Raw genomic sequence first — 16,646 nt, forward strand, 5'->3', positions numbered from 1 at the left:
ACACTACACTACCCAACCCTTTTGGAAATAGTCTCTCTGTATGAAATAGTCAATCTATGAGCAGTACAGATCCTCAGCTGAGGGAACATGTGTTATGACCTGGCTCTGAGGCCGCAACCAGAAACGAGAGCAGAGAGGGGATCAGTGCCAAATAGCGCTTAGTTTATTTATGAAAGTAAAACAAAAGAAGGCAAAAGGTCCATTTCAGCAACCAGCGGTGCAGGAGCACCCCCATGCCCCACGGAAGGAACGCGTGTGTAGGTACAGCGGCGGCCACAAGGTATCTGAGGAAGGAGGAATATATGGTCGAGCACATCACCAGGCCCAGGTGCAGCTCATCACCTGATGACGACGATCCCGCCTCGGACCAGAAGCTGCCAGGAAGACAACAACACACAGTATGCTAGCACTACGCAGAGGAGTGGAGGGGTCGTCACACATGTAATAATTGCAAACTTGACAGCCATAATGTTAACCTTATATTAGTGATGCCACTGAATGAAGCTATGCAATGACAGAAGTGCTGACTGTATATATTGCTTTTTTTCCGCCATGGCAACTACATACAGAAAAGCTCTCTTTGAAGCTGACTACATCACTGTATTAACGCTATGCAGCTAGCCTGGTTGGGAACAGTTGACGTTCAGAGTTTCAACATAAAATTGGTAAAAAAAAACAAAAAAAACAAAAGCCTTTCACACCCCAACAATTTTAGAAACAGCATCACTCTGTGGTCATTAGTCAATCTATGAGCGGCACAGATCCTTAGCTGAGGGAACATGTAATAATTGCAAATTTGACAGCTGTAATGTTAATGTTATATTAGTAATGCCACCGAATGGAGCTGTGCAATAACAGTAACGCTTACTGTATATACCATGGATTTTTTTCTCCACTGTAACTATCAGTGATGCAGAAAATCTGAGCAAGTATATTGTGTCATTTTATTTGTGAGGTTGTTGTTACTCTCTCGGAACTCTGGTCCATTTCTTCACGTCGGCTCTAAAGTCTTCTATAAAATCACAGGTAGCACATTAATGATTTACCATATTATTAATGAGTTCGTACAAACAGTGCATGAGAACAGCCTGTCACATTTCAGTGCAGTCCATCAGGAATGTGTGCTTCCGCATTGTGTTGCCACAAAAGTTGAGCTAGGCTCGTCTCTGTCGCTGGGCAACAATATTAATATTTTTCCTTAAGCCCTCTGCACTGGCACCTGTGCTGTGTGGCCTCTTTGAAATCAGTAAGGGCTGTTCCATAACTTCCTGTTGATGGTCTGCTTAGGTGACTTAAAACAGGGCAAAGAGGTAAGACAAGGTAAAGAAAACAAGAGCGGAGATTGACATAGAGCAGAAACACTGGGTTCCAGTAAAAGTGATGAAGATGATGTGCAGAGTGAGGGAGGCGGGGCATCTGAGTCCAACAGAGACCGAGACAAAAAGGAGGAGAGGAATTTCGAAAGCTTAAGATGTACTTTGGTTATATGACTCAGATTTGTTCAGGAAGCTGCCAGAGCTGCAGCTCTCTGAAGATGGAGGAGCTCTGCTTTCCACAACTGCTCAACACCTCCTGCAGAAAGCCCACCTCTCCTTGGGCCAACTTTGTGCTCCTTAACATTGTGCTGTACTTTATCTCTCTGCTCACTGTGGCTCTTAACCTCCTTGTCATCATCTCAGTCTCCCACTTCAGGCAAAGATTAACTTAAAAATGTGGACAGCTTCTGTAGATTCGACGAACTGTCTTTGAGTTGGTACTGAATAATGTTGCACCTTGGAAATGTATTTAAGACACATTTGACTTGTATTCTGTCCTTTTGCACAAACTTAACTGTGATTTTGACACCAGATATTGCAGTTAGATGTCCACATTTAACTATATTGAAACTGCAGATGTTGTCGATCAGAAAACATTTCATTTGATGTTTTTTTTTTTTTTTTACAACTGTTTTAGTCATTTAGTTTTGGGGACTTGGTGAGTTCATGTTTTCACTGTGGCGCTTAACCTCCTTGTCATCATCTCAGTCTCCCATTTCAGGCAAAGATTAACTTAAAAATGTCAACAGCTACTGTAGATTAGAAGAACTGTCTTTGAGTTGGTACTGAATAATGTTGCACCTTGGAAATGTACTTTGTCTTGCTTACTGTTAATTATAACTACAGATGTTGCTGATCAGAAAACATTCCACTATAGACCTTTTTTTACACTTGTTTTATCTGTTTTGTTATTTAGATCTGAGGACTTGTTGGGTTTATGAGTTTTTCTTCTTTCTCTCCAGGCAGCTCCACACACCCACCAACATCCTCCTCCTCTCTCTGGCTGTCTCAGACTTTCTCGTGGGCCTCCTGGTGATACCGGGAGAAATCCTGCTAAAAACATCCTGCTGGTTTCTTGGTGACCTCATATGTTTGCTCTATTATTATGTGTCCGTCATCATTGTGTGTTCTTCGATAGGAGACATGGTGCTCATATCAGTCGACCGCTATGTGGCTATTTGTGACCCTCTGCATTACACCACCAGAGTCACTGTGAAAAGAGTTAAACTGTGTGTGTGTCTGTGTTGGCTCTGTGCTGTTTCTTACTGTAGTCTCTTGTTAAAGGATGACCTGACTCAACCAGGCAGGTATAATTCCTGCCATGGAGAGTGTGTGATTGTCATGAACCACACTGCAGGAGTTGTTGACCTTGTTGTAACCTTTATTGTTCCCATTTCTGTCATTGTCGTTCTGTACATGAGAGTATTTGTTGTGGCTGTGTCTCAGGCTCGTGCCATGCGTTCTCACATCACAGCTGTCACTCTCCAGCTTTCAGTGAATCAAAAAACAAAGAAATCGGAGCTGAAAGCAGCCAGGACTCTTGGTGTTCTTGTAGTTGTGTTTCTAATATGTTTCTGCCCATTTTACTGTGTCACTCTTGCAGGTGATGCCTTGGTCAGTTCTTCATCTGCATGGCTTTATCTGTTCTATTTGAACTCATGTCTTAATCCTTTGATCTATGCCTTGTTTTATTCCTGGTTTAGAAAAGCAGTTAAACTCATTGTCAGTCTTCAGATTCTGCAGCCTGGCTCCTGCTCCACCAACATACTGTAGAGAGGCTGTGGAGTGACTGAAATGAGGCCTGCTCCACCAAGGTTTTGAAGTGAAAATCACAAAAAACTTTGGTAACACTACATAATACGGCCCACGTCCTTAGTGTGTACCTCCCGTTCACCTACCACCTACTTTACCCCAACTTCCACAGATGTACAGTGTAACTTCCCCCACTCACTTCCCGCACATATTTCCCCGTGTCTTACAGTATAACTAGGCTGCTTCTTAGAGCGTACCTCCCGTTCCAACCTGATCTCACAGAAATACATGAAATGACCACGACCTCTTAACACCGCATTCTGTGGTGGCAGCACGTAATGGGTTGAAATTACATGCCGGTACCACAGAAACAGTGCCAATGTAAAGTCGATTAGGATCCTTTTTCATGGTGGACACATGAATCCCCTGATTCAACAATGTCCTGTATAGACACAAAAACACTAAAGTGTTTTTGATATTAAAACGGCAAATATATTCCTCTGTTATAATTTCAGACCAATAATAATAATAATAATAATAATAATAATAATAATAATAATAATAATAATAATAATAACATGATAGTTCGGCTGTACTAGATATTTGATATATTCAAATATTCAGTCCCAAAAACACCATTTCTAGATAACTTGCTAAAATATCTGAAGTTAACCATCATCCTTGCTTCTTCTTAACATATTTTATCTAGATGCAGTGTCATTACTAGTTCAGCTTTACTAGACTTTTGATATATTCAGTAGACGTATCTTTTTACGACTCTATTTTACAACAAACCGCAAAAAAACCTACCGTCCCAAAAACGCCGTTTTTAGAGTACTATCGAAAATATCTTAAATTAGCCAACATCCTTGCTTTTTTTCTGAACCCTATGGGCCCTAGGCGTTTTTGGGGTATTTTTACTGCCTTTACTTTTAAGCTCATATCACAGTCATTATAAAGGCTACATACACATGCTATATCTTGTTTTTTTTTTCAGGACAATCTGGGCTAACCAGATTTGCCATCATTACATGTCCTTCTATGTGCCTGTATTTTATATTAATTTTTATATCAATGAAAAAAACAAATCCGTGTTACTAAATTCTTACATTTTTACATGTATCTCACCATAGCAAGTTGGAAGTTGACATATTCTGCCATATATGAAGAGGGGAGACTCTCTGGAATCTGGCAATATAAGAACCATGATGGTGGGACATTCTGTCACTTCACAGCTGTCCAAAACATGTGGTTTGTGCCAGGCGGACATGATTGCCAGTATTTTTTCATTATTGCAAGAAATTCCATTGACTCATTCACAAGTCAAAAATGTGTTTTATCTGAAGGAAACATGCAATATTTACATATAAGATAATAGAAAAATAGTCAGCCAAGTGCAATGATGTCCTCCAAGATAATATTTGCCACTTTGTTTGCAGTAAACAAAGTTTGTTGTTGTTTTTCAGTTTCAGTTATATACTGGGGGGGCATTTTGGGCATTGGGGGGGGGGGGGGCACATGTCCCCCTCAATGTATATGGTGACTACGGCCCTGTCAGCATGCATAATTAGGCTGCAGTTGTCTGGGTGTGCAAAGGTGAAGTGGCTGGTCTTGTCATACAAAGTTTGATGGAGTGTCAACTGGACAATATGGAGATATTTGCATCGTGAAAGCCGGACTACAAATGTGGATAGACAGGGAGAAACACACGCAAGCCTAAGACGTGGTGAGATACGATATTCCTCACTATATGAAGTGACTGATAACAAGATCTGTATAATGGGTTGTAAAGAAATTCGTCAGGTTTTTATTTTGTAGACAATTAATCTGGATTTATAGCATGATGGGATGACAGCACAATGATGTGTGTGGTCCTGCGCTCTCATGTGATATGTGTGGCATTTCTGTGCAAGCCTGCATTCGCGAGTAATCCATCCAACAGTAATGTGTGTGCAGAGCTGTATGAAAGCTCTGTTATTCATGATTTTAGTGTAAATTTTTCATTTTTTTTTGCTATGAAAACATTGGACTACGGACAAGTCTTGGTCTTGTCGGAAAGCTACAATTTTGCTGTTTCACATGGTATGTGTGGCTTCTTGCTATGACGCACGGTCGCGGAGAAAATCAATAGAGAAGGACAGGTGTGAATTTGGACGCACTGTGCGTCGTTCGGGCCCATAGAGTTAACATAGTTCATCTAGGTGCAGTGTAATTACTAGTTCGGCTTTACTAGATATTAGATATATTCAGTAGATCTATCTTTTTACGACCCTATTTTACAAGCCGCAAAAAAACCTGCCGTCCTGAAAACGCCGTTTCTAGCGTATTAGCTAAAATATCGAAAATTAGCCGACATCTTTACTTTTTCTTAACATAGTTCATCTAGGTGCAGTGTGTTTAGTGTTTTAGTTCGGCTTTACTAGATATTAGATATATTCAGTAGATCTATCTTTTTACAGCCCTATTTTACAAGCTGCAAAAAAACCTGCCGTCCCGAAAACACCGTTTCTAGCGTATTAGCTAAAATATCGAAAATTAGCCGACATCTTTACTTTTTCTTAACATAGTTCATCTAGGTGCAGTGTGTTTAGTGTTTTAGTTCGGCTTCACTAGATATTAGATATATTGGGTAGATATATCTTTTTACAACCCTATTTAGAACCCTACTTTGCAAATCAGAAGAACTACAACTATGTTGCTGATATGTATCAAGCTGCATGGAGCGGTCCCAGGGAATTGTAGTTTTTAAAAAATCGAAGTGTTTTTCCCAGATTTGGAAGTTGTAAATACTGAATTGAGAGTACACTGTGGACTTTAAGGGGATGGTAAACACACTTGTGTACTCAGATTTTAAATATCTAATTTCTAAATGGGTGAAAATTAATTGTATCCATATTTTATCCATATCTGACAGCACCCACAGTTGTTTACGACACTCACATGATAGTTGAGGTCAAGAGCTCTCTATAACAGTTGGTCCCATGTCTGCACCCCCTTTTGTTGCTGAATTATAAGCACTCAAACATGCACTGAGGTCAAGGTTCAAAGGTCAATGGCTGAAAGCAGGAGCCATGTAGAATCTTCATACTGACATATGTCACTCTCCAGGTTGAGACCTTTCCTATGATGTATTTGGTTTAGCTCTACGACAAAGTTTAGATTTTTTCATTTTTGGACACAAGCCATGCCAGGTGTAGTTTCAGAGAGCACTTTGAAGGCCCAGTGTATAAAATGAGTTTTGTTTTTTGCTTGTTTTTTTCTTTTTTACTGTAGATAGTTACTAAAATGAGTCATCCTCAGATAATACAATACTACTAAAAAGTAAAACCAATAATAACAATAATGAAATAAGCAAAAATTATATAGAAATTTTAAAATCTATTTACAGAGTGCAATGGTAGCCTAATAGATAACTTGGATACTATTTATTATTGTTTAGACACTTTGTTATTGCTTAGATACTATTTAGCCTATTTGTTATGGTCTGCTTTTGATGCATGTTTTGGTGGCGGCTCTTGTGTTTTTCTGTTTGTTTTCCTGTCCTTCCTGGACCTGCAGGGCTGGTGTGTGGAGGAGGCGGGGCAGCTGGTTCTGTAGCGCTGGCTTGGGGTCCGCTCTCCCCTGGTGGAGTGGAGGGCGGATGGCTCCATGTGATGGTGTTTCCTCTCTGGTTCTTCCGTGCTCAGCCTTATTTTTTTCTTCTTATTTATTTATTTATTTATTAGTGGTGTTTGGATTCAGTTACGGCAGACGGATGGCAATCTGAAATGCAATGAAGCCCACAGACAGTGGACAGTAGCTACAAAATGGTAGTGGAACGTGCCCCATCCACCCACAGCACAATGCTCTTAAAGCCCTACGCTATCAAAAGCTGGCAAAATACATTTATTTTATTTTATGGCCTTGACATTAACCTGTCATATTGTTGTGTTATCAAGGACACTTCCGTGTTTTTGTGTGTATACAGGAATGTTAAAGATATCATTGAGGAAAATGAGGTTGACTAGAGCTGGGTTGAAAAAATAGATTTAATCGATTTGAATCGATTTTCCTTTAAATGGCACAAAATTGATTCATTAATTAAAAAATCGATCTTTTACTACAACTGTTTTCCTCTGTGGACGTGTTGTGCAGCCGGTAGCAGACTGCAGCAGCCTGCAGCACTATCAACCCAGGTAGTCTCACGAGATCAGCATTTAGCACCTGAGGTCATGGCGAGAGATCTCGCGAGACGGCCGGACACTGAATGAAGACAGAGCAGCAAACAATGGTGGGAGCGTGTCCACTGAAGGCATGGGTCTACGGTGCGAGTATTTTCACTCGCATTTTCCCCTAAAAATATAACGCTAATAATGTACACATGTTTATTAAATACACATCAGTTTCACAGAAAAAGATTAAGAAATACCACTAAGCATCAGCACACTGCTAACTGTAGCCTCAGTTTGTGCCTCATACAGATCTGCTGGTAATGTTAACTTAGCGTTAGCAAGCGTGATAAAAGACGGCAGAGAGGCGGCGTTGTGCAAATAAACCAAAGATATATTAATTCTCTGTAGCAGTAAACACATGGGCCGATAACAAATGTGTTAACTAACTATGCTACAGCTTTACAAGCTATTCAGGGCTGCCGACGATAACGTTAACATGACAAACAGCAAGGCTAACGTTACGACTAATGTAACAAGCGTAAATGTACTGACGCTCCTCAGACACACACACACATACCAGACAGCCTCTCAGTCCTTAGCCGCTAATGTTAGCTCATGTACAACACAGGTACCACACAGAAACTTTTACAAAGGGTCATAATGTGCTTCTAGTGACTGTCAAATCGTCAGCGAAACTTGTTTACACAGACACGGAGAGCAGCGTGCCTGCTCTCATGGGACAAAGATCCTCTGAGAAGAAAGACGGTTCACTCTGCTCTGCCGCCAGGAACAAACTGGAAGGCAAAGATCCTCTCTGAGGAAGAGGGTTCACTTTGCTGCAGGGTTCACCTACGTACATTGTTTCTCTTCTGATACAGTCAATGTGTGTATCACAACCAGTGTAGTGTATTGCACAAAAGCTTTATAAGACGGTTACAGGCAGCAAACTTGTGCATGTCCTTTGTTTACATTTTTTGTAGCCACTTCATTTAAATTGTCTGCCTTGTGATTAGATTTAATTTAAAATATTTATTTTGTATGTGTCAGGTAATGTTAAATAAAAGTACATGATGACTAATGTACTGCTTTGGGGTCAATTCTTAATGTAAACAGTAGTTTTAATAGTAATGCACCAGGTCAGAGAGAAAAAGGAGGAGAGGTAAGAGGTCATTCGATTATATAACTCAGATTTGTTGAGGAAGCTGCCAGAGCTGCAGCTCTCTGAAGATGGAGGAGCTCTGCTTTCCACAACTGCTCAACACCTCCTGCAGAAAGCCCACCTCTCCTTGGGCCAACTTTGTGCTCCTTAACATTGTGCTGTACTTTATCTCTCTGCTCACTGTGGCTCTTAACCTCCTTGTCATCATCTCAGTCTCCCACTTCAGGCAAAGATTAACTTAAAAATGTGGACAGTTTCTGTAGATTAGAAGAACTGTCTTTGAGTTGGTACTGAATAATGTTGTACCTTGGAAATGTATTTTAGACACATTTGACTTGTATTCTGCCCTTTTGCCCAAACTTAACTGTGATTTTGACACCAGATATTGCAGTTAGATGTCCACATTTAACCATATTGAAACTGCAGATGTTGTCGATCAGAAAACATTTAATTATATGTTTGTTTGTTTTTTTACAACTGTTTTAGTCATTTCAGTTTGGGGACGTGGTGAGTTCATGTTTTCACTGTGGCTCTTAACCTCCTTGTCATCATCTCAGTCTCCCACTTAAGGCAAAGATTAACTTAAAAATGTCAAAAGCTACTGTAGATTAGAAGAACTGTCTTTGAGTTGGTACTGAATAATGTACCTTGGAAATGTACTTTGTCTTGCTGACTGTTAATTATAACTACAGATGTTGTCGATCAGAAAACATTCCATTATAGACCTTTTTTACACTTGTTTTATCTGTTTGTTATGTAAATCTGAGGACTTGTTGGGTTCATGATGTTTTTCCTCTTTCTCTCCAGGCAGCTCCACACACCCACCAACATCCTCCTCCTCTCTCTGGCTGTCTCAGACTTTTTCGTGGGCCTCCTGGTGCTACCGGGAGAAGTCCTGCTAAAAACATACTGCTGGTTTCTTGGTGACCTCTTGTGTTTGCTCTATTTTTATGTGTCCTTCATCATTACGTCTTCTTCGATAGGAGACATGGTGCTCATATCAGTCGACCGCTGTGTCGCGATTTGTGACCCTCTGCATTACACCACCAGAGTCACTGTGAAAAGAGTTAAACTGTGTGTGTGTCTGTGTTGGCTCTGTGCTGTTTCTTACTGCAGTCTCTTGTTAAAGGATGACCTGACTCAACCAGGCAGGTATAATTCCTGCCATGGAGAGTGTGTGATTGTCATTAACCACACTGTAGGAGTTGTTGACCTTGTTGTAACCTTTATTGTTCCCATTTCTGTCATTGTCGTTCTGTACATGAGAGTATTTGTTGTGGCTGTGTCTCAGGCTCGTGCCATGCGCTCTCACATCACAGCTGTCACTCTCCAGCTTTCAGTGAATCAACAAACAAAGAAATCTGAGCTGAAAGCAGCCAGGACTCTTGGTGTTCTTGTAGTTGTGTTTCTAATATGTTTCTGCCCATTTTACTGTGTCACTCTTGCAGGTGATGCCTTGGTCAGTTCTTCATCTGCATCATTTGTGTTTTATCTGTTCTATTTCAACTCATGTCTTAATCCTTTGATCTATGCCTTGTTTTATTCCTGGTTTAGAAAAGCAGTTAAACTCATTGTCAGTCTTCAGATTCTGCAGCCTGGCTCCTGCTCCCCCAACATACTGTAGAGAGGCTGTGGAGTGACTTAAATGAGGCCTGCTCCACCAAGATTTTGAATTGAAAATCACAAAAACCTTTGGTAACACTACATAATACGGCCCGCGTCCTTAGTGTGTACCTCCCGTTCACCTACCACCTACTTTACCCCAACTTCCACAGATGTACAGTGTAACTTCCCGCACTCACTTCCCGCACATATTTCCCCGTGTCTTACAGTATAACTAGGCTGCTTCTTAGACCGTACCTCCCTTTCCAACCTGATCTGACAGAAATACGTGAAATGACCACGACCTCTTAACACCGCATTCCATGGTGGCAGCAATGTAATGGGTTGAAATTACGTGCTGGTACCACGGAAACAATGCCAATGTAAAGTCGATTAGGATCCTTTTTCATGGTGGACACACAAATTCCCCGATTCAACAACGTCCTATATAGACACAAAAACACTAAAGTGTTCTTGATATTAAAACGGCAAATATATTCCTCTGTTATAATTTCCCACCAACAATAATAATAATAATAATAACATGATAGTTCGGCTGTACTAGATATTTGATATATTCAAATATTCAGTCCCAAAAACACTGTTTCTAGAGAACTTGCTAAAATATCTGAAGTTAACCATCATCCTTGCTTCTTCTTAACATATTTTATCTAGGTGTAGTGTCATTACTAGTTCAGCTTTACTGGACATTTGATATATTCAGTAGATGTATCTTTTTACGACTCTATTTTACAACAAGCCGCAAAAAACCTACCGTCCCAAAAACGCAGTTTTTTTAGAGTACTATCGAAAATATCTGAAATTAGCCAACATCCTTGCTTTTTTTCTTAACATAGTTCATCTAGGTGCAGTGTCATTACTAGTTCGGCTTTACTAGATGTTAGATATATTCAGTAGATCTATCTTTTTACAACCCTATTTTACAAGCTGCAAAAAAACCTGCCGTCCCGAAAATGCTGTTTCTAGTGTATTAGCTAAAATATCGAAAATTAGCCGACATCTTTACTTTTTCTTAACATAGTTCATCTAGGTGCAGTGTGTTTAGTGTTTTAGTTCGGCTTCACTAGATATTAGATATATTGGGTAGATATATCTTTTTACAACCCTATTTAGAACCCTACTTTGCAAATCAGAAGAACTACAACTATGTTGCTGATATGTATCAAGCTGCATGGCGCGGTCCCAGGGAATTGTAGTTTTTAAAAAATATAAGTTTTTTTTCCCAGATTTGGAAGTTGTAAATACTGAATTGAAAGTACACTGTGGACTTTAAGGGGATGGTAAACACACTTGTGTAATCAGATTTTAAATATCTAATTTCTAAATGGGTGAAAATTAATTGTATCCATATTTTACCCATATCTGACAGCACCCCCAGTTGTTGACTACACTCACATGATAGCTGAGGTCAAGAGCTCTCTATAACAGTTGGTCCCATGTCTGCACCCCCTTTTGTTGCTGAGTTATAAGCACTCAAACATGCACTGAGGTCAAGGTTCAAAGGTCAATGGCTGAAAGCAGGAGCCATGTAGAATCTTCATACTGACATATGTTACTCTCCAGGTTGAGACCTTTCCAATGATGTATTTGGTTTAGCTCTACGACAAAGTTTTGATTTTGTCTTTTTTTGGACACAAGCCATGCCAGGTGTAGTTTCAGAGAGCACTTTGAAGGCCCAGTGTATAAAATGATTTTTGCTTGTTTTTTCTTTTTTACTGTAGATAGTTACTAAAATGAGTCATCCTCAGACAATACAATACTACTAAAAAGTAAAACCAAAGTAAAACCAATAATAACAATAATGAAATAAGCAAAAATAATATCGAAATTATATTGAAATTTTAAAATCTATTTACAGAGTGGAATGGTAGCCTAATAGATAACTTGGATACTATTTATTATTGTTTAGACACTTTGTTATTGCTTAGATACTATTTAGCCTATTTGTTATGGTCTGCTTTTGATGCATGTTTTGGTGGCGGCTCTTGTGTTTTTCTGTTTGTTTTCCTGTCCTTCCTGGACCTGCAGGGCTGGTGTGTGGAGGCGGGGCTGACCTACTTTTCCACCACGGGTGGTGAGGAACACCTGGTTTCCATCTCACCTTGTCAACCTTGCTATAAAGCCATCTCTGACTTCACCTTGAGTGCCAGATAATTCCGTCTCATTCGGTAGTGCGTCTCTCGTTGGAGCCTTAATCATCTCGTGTGTTATGATTTGGTTTAAAGTCTGGACCCAAAAGCACGACTCAGGGAACAGTAAATAACAAGTCTTTAATGTTCAAATGTGCAGATTAGTGCAAGGTGGAGGGGTGGAGCATGGTCCCAGGATCCCGACGTGTTCAGTGAAGGCACCGGTGAGGAGGAGAGTGAGAGTGTCCGTGGTGTGGCGTCCGCCATGTGGTGGAGGTGCTGCGGCACGGCGCAGCAGGTTCCGTCTTCTCGAGCGTACTCACTCCGAGGGGAAACACAGGAGAGCTGACGGCGGCAGGAAGGTCCACAGGCAGGCAGTTAAGTAGCACACACGAGATCACGAGGCAAGCACAGCAATCGAGGTGGAACAAACACAGAGGCATTAGCTACACAAGCTAACAAAGCACGAGGGCAAAAACACAGAGGAGCCAGGATACAAACTACTGCGCAGACTGATGAAACGATCTGGCGACGAGTAGGGAGGAATCCAGAGGCTTTATGGAGAGGTTGATTACTGGAGTGGATTCATCTGGCACTGCCTGTGGAAGGAAGCCACGCCCATATGCACACACACAGAACAGACAGGGGGAGAAACACAGGGGGAGAAACACAGGAGGAGTAATACAGACAGGGAATGACACACACACACACATGAGGGAGAGGCTGCCATGATGAGGATCATGACAGTACCCCCCCCCCCCCCCCCCCCCCCCCCCCAATGACCGACTCCAGGCGGTCTACCAGGCTTGTCGGGGTGTCTCCAGTAGAAGTCAGTGAGGAGAGAGGGGTCCAGGATCAGTCCCCGAACAATCCAGCTCCTTTCCTCGGGTCCATATCCCTCCCAGTCCACCAGGTATTGGTAGCCACGCCCCCTGAGGCAGGGAGTGTGAGGCGAACAGCAGAGGGATTAACAACTGACTCAACTTCAAACGGACCAATGAATCTGGGAGACAGTTTCTTAGAAGCCACACTGAGGGGAATATCCTTCGCATTCAACCAAACCTTTTGTCCTGGTTTGTACTCCGGAGCAGGAGTACGCCGCCGGTCAGCCAACCTCCAGTTCTGGTCCTGGGTGCGCAGGAGAGCCGCTCTGGTCTCCCTCCAGACTCTGCGGATCCTGCGGAGGTTGAGCTGGACCGATGGCACGGCAATCTCCTGCTCCTGGGAGGGAAACAGAGGTGGTAAGTAACCCAAAGAGGCTTCAAATGGTGTCATACCCGTAGCTGCTGACGTCAGGGAGTTGTGTGCATACTCCACCCAGGCGAGGTGAGTGCTCCATGAAGCTGGGTTCCGAGCACATATGCAGTGGAGGGTGGTCTCCAGGTCCTGGTTGGCCCTCTCTGTCTGACCATTAGACTGGGGGTGGTAACCCGATGACAGGCTCACTGTAGCACCCAGTGCTTGGCAAAACTCCTTCCATACCTGAGAAGTAAACTGGGGGCCTCTGTCTGACACAATGTCGGCTGGAATTCTATGAATGTGGAACACATGATCCACCAACAGTTCAGCAGTTTCAGCAGCAGAGGGCAGTTTAGGAAGACCCACAAAAGGAACAGACTTGGAAAAACGATCCACAATCGTTAGAATGGTGTCTTTACCTTGGGATGGAGGTAATCCGGTCACGAAATCCAGGGCTATGTGGGACCATGGACGGCCGGGCACTGGGAGCGGACGGAGGAGTCCAGCAGGTGGCTGATGGGTCACTCTACCGCGGGCACACACAGTACAGGCCTTGACATATTCATGGGTGTCTGAAGACATGGTGGGCCACCAGAAGTGGCGTTGTAGGAGCGTCAGGGTGCGGAAGGCTCCAGGATGGCAGGTGAACCGGGATGTGTGTCCCCACTGGAGGACCTGAGGACAGACAGAGACAGGCACAAATAAACGACCCTGGGGACCACCACCAGGATCTGGGTCAGTATGGAGAGCAGTCCTAACCACGGACTCAATCTCCCAGGTCAGAGAACCAACAAGACAGGACGGGGGAAGAATGGTGTCTGGCACAGGTGGGCTGCCCCCGTCATCGTGAAATTGCCTAGATAAGGCGTCAGGCTTAACATTCTTGCTCCCTGGCCGGTAAGTGAGGTTAAAGTTGAACCGGCCAAAAAACAAAGCCCACCGGGCTTGGCGAGAGTTCAATCGTTTAGCACTTTGAATGTAAGCCAAATTTTTATGATCAGTCCATACCGTAAAAGGTGATTCCGCTCCCTCCAGCCAGTGTCTCCACTCCTCCAGAGCCAACTTGACAGCCAGCAACTCCTGGTTTCCCACGTCATAGTTTCGCTCCGCAGGTGACAGTTTCTTGGAAAAGAACGCACAAGGATGGAGCTTGTTGTCTCCTGCAGCTCTTTGGGATAACACAGTGCCCACCCCGACGTCAGAAGCGTCGACCTCAACCACGAACTGGCGGGCAGGATCTGGTTGAACCAGGACAGGAGCCGAGGTGAAGCACTTCTTCAGCTCCCTGAAGGCATCTTCAGCCACAGGAGACCAGACAAAAGGCACAGAAGAAGAAGCGAGTTGGGTTAAAGGTGCAACTACCTGACTGTAGTTCCTGATGAAGTGCCGGTAGAAATTTGCGAAGCCCAGGAACCTCTGGAGCTGCTTGCGAGACTTGGGTTGGGGCCAGTCCGTCACTGCCTGGATCTTCGTGGGATCTGGTCTCACCTGCCCGCTCTCCAGGATGTACCCCAGGAAGGAAACAGAGGTCACATGAAACTCGCACTTCTCCCCCTTCACAAACAGCTTATTCTCCAGCAACCTCTGCAGAACCTGTCGCACATGCACAATGTGCTCCTCGAGGTTGCGGGAGAAAATCAAAATGTCATCCAGATAAACGAACACAGAATGATTCAGGAAGTCTCTCAGAACATCATTAACTAATGCTTAGAAAACGGCTGGAGCATTAGTTAACCCAAACGGCATCACGAGGTACTCGAAATGTCCCAGGGGTGTGTTGAATGCCGTTTTCCACTCATCACCCTCTTTTATACGCACCAGGTGGTAGGCGTTACGCAGGTCCAGCTTCGTGAAGATAGTTGCACCATGGAGAGGTTCAAACGCAGAATTAATGAGGGGTAATGGATATTTATTTTTGACAGTGATGTTGTTTAAGCCCTGATAATCAATGCAGGGTCTCAGGGTTTTATTTTTCTTTCCCACAAAAAAGAAACCGGCACCAAGTGGAGAAGAGGAAGGTCGTATGATACCTGAGTTCAGGGAGTCTGTTATGTAGGTTTCCATGCTTTCTCGCTCAGGTACGGAGAGGTTGTAGAGCCTGCTGGTGGGAAGGGGGGCTCCGGGCAGCAGCTCAATGGCGCAGTCGTAAGGTCTGTGAGGTGGTAATGATTGAGCCCGCTGTTTGCTGAACACCTCAGCCAGGTCATGATACACGGATGGTACAGAGGAGAGGTCTGGAGGTTATGGTGGGGTTGCACTGGGTTTACTTGAGCTTGGAGGAAGAGCAGACTTGAGACATGAGGTGTGACAGAATGAACTCCAACTTGTAATTTTACTGGCTGCCCAATTGATGACTGGATTATGTTTTTGGAGCCAGGGTAACCCGAGTACTAGAGGGGCGTGAGAGGATGGCATGATATGAAAAGATATTTGTTCTCGATGATTACCGGCCAGCAACAGTGATAGTGTCTCTGTTTGATGGGAGATGTGAGCCAGTAGCTCCGCATTTAATGCATTAGCCACGAGAGGTGTGTCAGTGGGGAAAGTATTAATCAGGGTTTGTTCAACAAACTGGGAATCAAGCAAATTGGAATCAGAGCCAGAATCACCTAGAGCCTCCAGTTTAAAGGTTTCACCGTTTAGCAAAATACAGGCTTCAATGTTAATGCGTTTACGGGGTAACATAGGGACCACAGTGCTACTCACCAGAACCCCGGCTGCGACTGGTGAGGACTTGGGTTTAAACATTGAGGGCATGTGGCGAGTTGATGTCCAGGCTGTCCACAATAGATACATAGTCTCTCTTTGAAGCGCCGACTGCGCTCGGCTGGGGTTAGCTGGTTACGACCCAACTGCATGGGTTCCTCTTGTCTTGTGGGAGCAACAGACTGGTTATTAGATGCAGGAGTAGTTTCAACAGGCCAACGTGGAGCAATAGGTGAAGCAGCAGTTCCAGGGGATCTCACAACCTGTGCTCTGTCTCTGCGTCACTCTCTTAGCCTATTGTCCACTTTAATGGCTAACGCGATTAGCTCCTGTAAACTCTTGGGCTCTGCCCTACCCACGAGACAGTCTTTAACAGTTTCATTAAGTCCTCTCAAAAAAATGCTCTGGAGTGCTTTGTCATCCCACCCAAGTTCAGCCGCCAGAGTACGGAACTCAACTGAATAATTGGCCGCACTAAGAGAACCCTGGCGCAGGCTCAACAGTTGGTTACTGGTGTCATGACTGGTAATGGGATGGTCAAAAACAGACATCATCTCGTTGGAAAACCATT

At 43.3% G+C, this 16,646-nt stretch overlaps 2 protein-coding genes across 2 annotated transcripts; both read left to right on the top strand.

The window, feature by feature from the left end:
* Positions 1-233: 233 nt before the first annotated feature.
* LOC144466771 (trace amine-associated receptor 8a-like) lies at positions 234-3,089 on the top strand. Its single transcript, XM_078174188.1, has 3 exons — positions 234-398; positions 1,496-1,692; positions 2,279-3,089. Exons 1-3 carry the CDS (start codon positions 234-236, stop codon positions 3,087-3,089), a joined length of 1,173 nt encoding a protein of 390 aa, XP_078030314.1.
* Positions 3,090-7,361: 4,272 nt separating this feature from the next.
* LOC144466772 (trace amine-associated receptor 13c-like) lies at positions 7,362-10,002 on the top strand. The gene is made up of 3 exons (XM_078174189.1): positions 7,362-7,372; positions 8,422-8,604; positions 9,186-10,002. The coding sequence occupies exons 1-3, from the start codon at positions 7,362-7,364 to the stop codon at positions 10,000-10,002; spliced, it is 1,011 nt and encodes a 336-aa protein (XP_078030315.1).
* Positions 10,003-16,646: the final 6,644 nt, after the last annotated feature.

The sequence above is a fragment of the Epinephelus lanceolatus genome, chromosome 14 (genome assembly GCF_041903045.1).
Source record: "Epinephelus lanceolatus isolate andai-2023 chromosome 14, ASM4190304v1, whole genome shotgun sequence".
NCBI classification, from domain to species: Eukaryota; Metazoa; Chordata; class Actinopteri; order Perciformes; family Serranidae; genus Epinephelus; species Epinephelus lanceolatus.

Bases quoted from the DNA above. Each gene is read 5' to 3' on its own strand.
- LOC144466771 (XM_078174188.1), top strand. From the start codon at position 234: ATGCCCCACGGAAGGAACGCGTGTGTAGGTACAGCGGCGGCCACAAGG. The intron at 399-1,495 runs GTATGCTAGCAC...TATATGACTCAG, and splicing joins CAGGAAGACAACAACACACA to ATTTGTTCAGGAAGCTGCCA. The intron at 1,693-2,278 runs GCAAAGATTAAC...CTTTCTCTCCAG, and splicing joins ATCTCAGTCTCCCACTTCAG to GCAGCTCCACACACCCACCA.
- LOC144466772 (XM_078174189.1), top strand. The intron at 8,605-9,185 runs GCAAAGATTAAC...CTTTCTCTCCAG, and splicing joins ATCTCAGTCTCCCACTTCAG to GCAGCTCCACACACCCACCA.